The 7,276-nt window shown below is 56.0% G+C and overlaps 1 protein-coding gene across 1 annotated transcript in view; it reads left to right on the forward strand.

Moving 5' to 3' along the window:
- The window catches only part of LOC108298465 (phospholipid phosphatase 2-like), a 9,276-nt gene extending 5,707 nt beyond the window's left edge, over positions 1 to 3,569 (forward strand). Inside the window, exons 4-8 of the mRNA XM_017521143.2 lie at positions 537 to 555; positions 1,192 to 1,240; positions 1,740 to 1,834; positions 2,064 to 2,240; positions 3,304 to 3,569. Coding sequence (XP_017376632.1) covers positions 537 to 555; positions 1,192 to 1,240; positions 1,740 to 1,834; positions 2,064 to 2,240; positions 3,304 to 3,453 — 490 coding nt within the window. The 3' untranslated portion in view covers positions 3,454 to 3,569. The remainder of the gene's footprint in view (positions 1 to 536; positions 556 to 1,191; positions 1,241 to 1,739; positions 1,835 to 2,063; positions 2,241 to 3,303) is intronic.
- The last annotated feature ends 3,707 nt before the right edge of the window (positions 3,570 to 7,276 follow it).

Genomic DNA, 7,276 nt, shown 5'->3' on the forward strand with positions numbered 1-7,276 from the left:
TTAATGCCAAATTGCAGGGTCTTTATTGCCACTGACCACGGAGGACTCGTGTCTCTCCAAGCCATGGCCCCAAAAGGAGGGTGTCAAGACCCTTTATACCCGTAAAAATCAACTTGGGAGTGAGGGTGAGGGGCGGGGGTGGGGGTGAGGAGGTTCTGGACATTCCCGTGGATGCCTGGGCGAAGATGGGGTGAGGGGCTCCAGACATTCCAAGGGCCAGGGGACTTTTTGACATTCTGGTTGATACTTAAGTGGTTCACAAAAGTCAAGATTAGCATTTGCTTACACATCGTCTGGGAAAGGTGCGGATCACCTCAGGAGTTGGAGACCAGCCTGACCCACATGGACAGACCCCATCTCTTCTAAAAATGCAAAAGATTAGCTGGGCATGGTGGCGCTGCTCGGGAGGCTGAGGCAGGAGAATTGCCTGAACCCGGGAGGCGGAGGTTGCGGTGAGCCGATACCGCGCCATTGCACTCCAGCCTGGGTGACAAGAGGGAAACTCCGTCTCAAGAAAGAAAAAAAAGCAAAGAAACTGCTCTCTGTAACCCAAATGTGAATAAGTAATTAAGGCTCGTCTGTTTTTTGCCTCATCTGCTCTCGTGGCCCCAGGCTGCAGAGACTAACAAATTTGTTGTGAACGTTTCCTACAAATGTCCTCCAGGTAGCACCTCAGCACTGGGAGAATGTCCAGTTGGGTGAGATCAAGACCAGCCCTCGAGCCATACCCCAGTTCGCAGTTGCAAATAAAGCCTCTTCTTGGAACCTGTGCTGGGCGTGTGGTCTGTCACCCTCAGGCCACCAGAGTCTAGGCAGTGGGAGAGGGACCAGGATGAGTTAAAATGCCACAAAACTGTTCGTTCTGAGATCCAACTGGATTATCTTCGTTTTTTTCTTTGAGATGGAGTCTCGCTCTGTCGCCCAGGCAGTGGCGTGATCTTGGCTCACCCCAACCTCCACCTCCCAGGTTTTCAAGTGATTCTCCTGCCTCAGCCTCCCGAGCAGCTGGGATTATAGGCACGTGGCACCACGCCTGGCTAATTTTTGTATTTTTAGTAGAGATGGGGTTTCACCATGTTGGTCAGGCTGGTCTCGAACTCCTGACCTTGTGATCCACCCGCCTTGGCCCCCCAAAGTGCAGGGATTACAAGCATGAGCCGCTGCACCCAGCCTCAACTGGATTATATTAAGGGTTCCTCTGTTTCCTGCAAGCTTCTGATTAGGTCCAAAAAAGTTGATTGTGGCCGGGTGTGGTGGCTCACCGCTGTAATCCAAGCACTTTGGAGGCCAAGGCGGGCGGATCACCTGAGGTCGGGAGTTCAAGACCAGGCTGACCAACACGGCGAAACCCTGTCTTTTTGCTAGTTTTTTGTTGCTCCCTGTTTTCTGTGTTTCATTCATGTCCTTCACGGAATCTCGAATTTATATAGAAAGAAATCTCCCCTCAGTTCCACAGATGGGAGAAGATCCTGAAAAGAAACGCGGTGAAAACGAAACCGGTGTTGCCTGCTGGCTGGACACTGCCGTCCGCCTGGGTGTTGGGTTCAGGCCTCAGAGTCTTCACGGGTGAGGCGTCTCATGCCACAGCCCCAACTGGAGACTCTGATTCCATCATCAGATAACTGGAGCAGCCTCTGCTCCTGGGATTTGGTGGCCTGTAATGTCAGCAGCTCCCATGTTGAACCCTCCCTTCTGCGGGAGGGGCGGGGGCGAGGGGAGGTTGGAAGATGCCAAGTGAGCCGCCTGCCCTCTGACCTGCCACCTCTCCTTCCCCAGGTTGTCTTTCTACTCGGGACACGCCTCCTTTGGGATGTACTGCATGGTGTTCCTGGCGGTGAGTCCGTTTCTCCGGGGCTCACCTGTCAAGTCGCTCCTGTCCCTGGACCTCGTTTTTTCCAGCTGTAAAATGGGTGGGTCGTGGTGGTGATGGGGGCACTCACTGACTTATTTGTAAAGACAGGAGGCTGGGCGGTTTTGTGCCCCCGGCCTCAGAGCTCCCATCTGTGCAGTGGGCGTGGGAGGGCCTGGCAGGGCACAGGCTGAGGCGTCCTCTCCCATCCCAGGTCTACGTGCAGGTGAGGCTCTGCTGGAAGTGGATGCGGCTGCTGCGGCCCACGGTCCAGTTCTTCCTGGTGGCCTTTGCCCTCTATGTGGGCTACACCCGCGTGTCTGATCACAAACACCACTGGAGCGACGTCCTTGCTGGCCTCCTGCAGGGGGCGCTGGTGGCTGGCCTCACTGTGAGCTTCTGACCCTGACTAACCCCCTGTGCTGTCCAGAGACCACTCCCTGCACAACCCTGGCCCTTCCCTGCACACTCTTGCCGCACGGAGTCCTCCCCTGGGACCCCTTCCTCCAACCGTGGTCCTTCCCTGGGACCCCTCCTCCCCTGGGACCCCTTCCTCCAACCTGGTTCTTCCCTGGACCCCTCCTTCCCTGGGACCCCTCCTTCCCTGGGACCCCTCCTTCCCTGGGACCCCTCCTTTCCCCGAGTCCTCCCCGGGACCCCTTCCTCCAACCCTGGTCCTTCCCTGGGACCCTTCCTTCCCCCAGTTTCTCCCCTGGGACCCCTACCCCAAACTCCAGTCCCTCCCTGGACCCCTCCTTCCCCTGATTCTTCCCCTGGGACCCCTTCCCCAACACCAGTTCTTCCCTGGACCCCTCCTTCCCCCCCAGATCCTCCCCTGGGACCCCTTCCCCAACACCAGGCCATCCCTGGACCCCTCTTCCCCCCCTTCCTCCTGAGACTCCTTCCCCCAACCCCAGTCCTTCCTTGGTACCCCTTTTCCCCCAATTTCTCCTCTGGGACCCCCCAACCCTGGTCTATCCCAGGACCCTTCCCTCCCCCCCACATCCTCCCCTGGGACCCCTTCCCCCAACCCCAGTTCTTCCCTGGACTCCTCTCTTCTCCCCATTTCTCCCCTGGGAACTCTTCCCCCAACCCCAGTCCTTTCTGGGACCCCACCTTACCCCATTCCTCCCCGGGACCCCTTCCCTCAACCCCAATCCTCCCTTCCCCCCATTTCTCCCCCAGGACCCCTCTCCCCAAACCCAGTCCTTCCCTGGACACCTTCTTCCCCAGTTCCTTCCCTGGGTCTCCTGCCTGCACACCGCAGCCCTTCCCTGGGCCCATCAGCACCCCAGTGCTCTCCACTGGTCCTCCACCAAGAGGGTTCTCTTCCCCCACAGGCACTGTTCCTCTCATTGCCCACCTGGGACCCTGTTCCTCCCCCTCCTGCCCATGCCCCTGTCCCTGGTGACTGCCCAGCCCCTGCCCAGTCTCACCTTCCTCCACTCTGCCAGGTCCGCTACATCTCAGACTTCTTCAAAGCCCGACCCCCACATCACTGCCCGAAGGAGGAGGAGCTGGAACGGAAGCCCAGCCTGTCACTGACAGTGACCCTGGGCGAGGCTGACCACAACCACTATGGGTACCCGCACTCCTCCTCCTGAGGCTGGACGCCTCCCAGGCAGGGAGTGGCTGTGAGTCCAGCTGAGACTGGCCCCCCAGGTGGTCCCTCTGGCCCTGGGTAGGCACTGAGGGCTCCGGATGGGCTCCAGGAACCCTGAGCAGGCTCTACCACCCTCTGCCCTGCACTGGACCAGGGGTCTGGGGAGGCCTAGGTAGCCCTGAGCATTTGGAGAGGGACCTGTTCCTGTAGCTCCCCAATATCCCCATTCTTTTATGGGGTTCAGGAAGGGACTGTTTGTAAAATGTAATGTACATGTGGTTTTTAGTAAAATAGGGCATTGGTTTGACGAGTGGTCTCAGTGCCTCTGTTCCTTACGGCCGTTCTGGGACGGTGTTCCCCCCGTCAGAGGGCTCCGCAGAGCTCAGACGTCAGGCCAACTCACCCGCTGTGACAGTGGAGGGCAGAAGCCAAGCCCGCCCCTTGCGTTTCTCCCTGCAGGGCGCTGTGGTCCAGGGTCAGATGCGTCAGCACACCCCTCCCCTCTGCTCATGTCCACCCCGTGCACCTGGGGGCCACGCTTCTGAAATGGGTAATTCAGGGGCTGGTTTCCCTGAAGTGATGGCAGAACACACAGAGCTTACTTTTTCCACAGGAGGGTAAAGGGTACATTTGTTTTTGGTACAGGCGGTAACTTAAGTGTCTGCTGATGTTTTGTTTGCACCTGGAACCTCTCTCATTCCTTCATCCTGCAGGGTGTTCCTATCAGGACTTAGCCTACGGGAAGGGTGGTGTAGCCCTGGGGGCAAAAATGCAGCCTGGGAGCCCCACCCAAGGGGCTGTGATGGAGACCTGCTCTTGGCGGACAGGAAGGAAGGTGACCCAGACCCTGCGGAACTCCAGCTGAACGTCAGGGACTTGCCTCCACGCAGGTGTCAGAAGGGATCCTGACTGGGAAAGTCACACTGAAGCCTCCCAGGTATCCTAGGGTGCCCCAGCAGGCAGTGATGCCCGAGGACTAAGGAGGCCGTGTCTGGGCTCAGAATGTGTCTCTGGCAGTGGTTAGGAGAGAGGTTCCCAGCCAGATCTCACGGGCAGAGTCACTGCATCAGGAGAAAATGGGAACGACCCAGGTGCCCTGACAGCAGCCGACACCTCTGTCTCCTCCCAGGCGCAATGGCCTTGAAAGTCAGGACCACAGTGAGGGTTGAGCGCGTCTGTGGGAGCAGCTGCAGTGCACAGGACTCCGGTGTGGTCTGCTGGGGGCAGGTCGTCGTGTTGGGACAAGCTGTGAAGACTGAGGAGTGGAGGAAGTTTGGAGTGAGGGAGAGAACGTGGCTGAGTCCTGCTGCTGGCCTCAGCTGGGGAGCCTCAGTGCTTCAGAAAGAGCATGTGCACCCCACGGCTGTGAGAGCAGAGAAAGAAAGGGCTGTACTTACTAGAGCCATCCCCAGAGCGTCCTCAGGAGCCAGGAGGGCCCAGCTCTGGGATCCGGTGGCCTGTCTCGCCGTTTGGGTGCTGCCCAGCTGGGCTACGCATGCACTGCTCTGCATCTGTTGGGAAAAGCCGGGACATGGGGTTTCGGACTCGGAAATTCTCACAGGTTCCCAGTACCAAGATGGCAGGCGGGGCAGCAGTTAGGACACATTTCTTCACCCACACGGAGCTCTGGGGAAGCTCTCATGCGTAATTTTGGGTTTACACTGCCCACACCCTTATGGTTTCATGGAAAAAAATAGTATTTTCTCTTGTTGTACAAGGAGGATTTTTTTTTTCTGTTTCTCACAGGAAACTCAGATTCTTAGCCATGTAAATATCATTTCCCATGGCTGTGTCCTCATGGCCCGGCATTTCTCCCACCTTCGAGGTTAATTAGTTTCTGAAGACCTCCTCCTGGCTGGCCACAGTGGCTCACGCCTGTAATCCCAGCACATTGGGAGGCCGCGGCGGGTAGATCACAAGGTCAGGGGATCGAGACCATCCTGGCCAACATGATGAAACCCCGTCTCTACTAAAAATGCAAAACTTAACTGGGTGTGGTGGCGCACGCCTGTAATCCCAGCTATTCGGGAGGCTGAGGCAGGAGAATCGCTCAAACCCAGGAGGCGGAGATTGCACTGAGCTGAGATTCTGCCACTGTTCTCCGAGCGAGACTATGTCTCAAAAATAAAAAAAAAAAAAAAGGAAAAGAAAACTCCTCCTGAGTATTTGATGATATGCAGGATTTTTTTTGAACGTGTCAGCTACCATATGTTATTCTGGTTTTGTAGGAAACCATACCTACTTTGTTTTTTAGACACAGGGTCTCATTCTGTCACCCAGGCTGGAGTGCAGTGGGGCAATTACTGCTCACTGCAGCCTCGACCTCCCAGGCTAGAGCGATGCTCCTGCCTCAGCCTCCCAAGTAACTGGGATTACAGGCGCCCTCCACCACGCCCAGGTAATTTTTGTATTTTAGCCATGTTGGCGAGGCTGGTCTTGAACTCCTGACCTCAGGTGATCCACCTGCCTCAGCCTCCCAAAGCACCGGGATTACAGGTGTGAGCCACCACAGCTGGATATTTATTCCTCAACTGAATTTCTGTTTGAATTGAAACAATTTAAAATCCTAATTTCGGTAACATTATTTACATTTTTTACGTTAGTTGCTAGAACCCAATGCGAGAAGGCAGCATTTTACTCAACCTCACCCGGCAGTGGTGTGGCCTGCGGCCTTCTGGACAGCATTGGGGGTGGGGATTTGGGGGCGTGTGAGCCCCCGGGCTGGCTCGGCAGTGCGGCCTGGGCCTTTTCCCAGAGGCTTCTTAGCCCCAAGCTGATTGTCCACCCCCAGTCTCCTCAACAGCGAGAGGCACTTTGTCCTGCTGTGTAGAGAATCTTAGTTCTTCTGTCTCCTGCCGCATATTTTCAGGAGCTGGACAGCTCCCAGGTCCCATCCCCTGTCTCAGAAATGACTTCTCAAGTCATCCCCTGCCGCAGCATTTTGTTAGCCTGTTTTGTTGTTGTTCTTTGTTTTGAGGTAGGGTTCCACTCTTCTTGCCCAGGCTGGAGTGCAGTGGCACAACCTCGGCTCACTGCGACCTCCGCCCTCTGGGTTCAAGCAATTCACCTGCCTCAGCCTCCCGAATAGCTGAGATTACAGGCACCTGCCACCATGCCCAGCTAAGTTTTTTGTGATTTTAGTAGAGACGGGGTTTCACTATGTTGGCCAGACTGGTTTCAAACTCCTGACCTCAAGTGATCCACCCGCCTCAGCCTCCCAAAATGCTGGCATTACAGGCGTGAGCCACTGCACCCGCCGAGCCTCTTCTGTGACAGTTGTGATTCATTGGATCTAAGCCCAGTTTTGTTTTTACCCTGACTTGCTGTTTTATAAGCAGGCGGCCTAGTTTAGACATTTTAACGGCATTACAGGGATGGGAAATCCCTGGGAAGAATTGGCCGGCCAGGCAAGGTGTGTGGTGAGGGCATTGCATGGCAGGTGGAAGTTTAGGTTATTTGGGATTACTAAGTTACAGCAATGGAATTTATGAATGAATTAGCCGAGTGAGTGAATTAATGACTGAGTAAAGAAGACTTACCTGAGGCCGGGTGCGGTAGCTCACGCCTGTAATCCCAGCACTTTGGGAGGCCCAGGTGGGCGGAGCACCTGAGGTCAGGAGTTCGAGACCAGCCTGACCAATGTGGAGAAACCCCGTCTCTACTGAAAAAAAAATACAAAATTAGCCGGGCGTGGTGGTACATTCCCATGATCCCAGCTACTGGGGAGGCTGAGGCAGGAGAATCACTTGAACCTGAGAGGTGGAGATTGCGGTGAGCCGAGGTCACGCCATTGTACTCCCGCCTGGGTGACAGGAGCGAAACTC

This window comes from Cebus imitator, unplaced genomic scaffold, assembly GCF_001604975.1.
Source record: "Cebus imitator isolate Cc_AM_T3 unplaced genomic scaffold, Cebus_imitator-1.0 Scaffold967, whole genome shotgun sequence".
NCBI classification, from domain to species: domain Eukaryota; kingdom Metazoa; phylum Chordata; class Mammalia; order Primates; family Cebidae; genus Cebus; species Cebus imitator.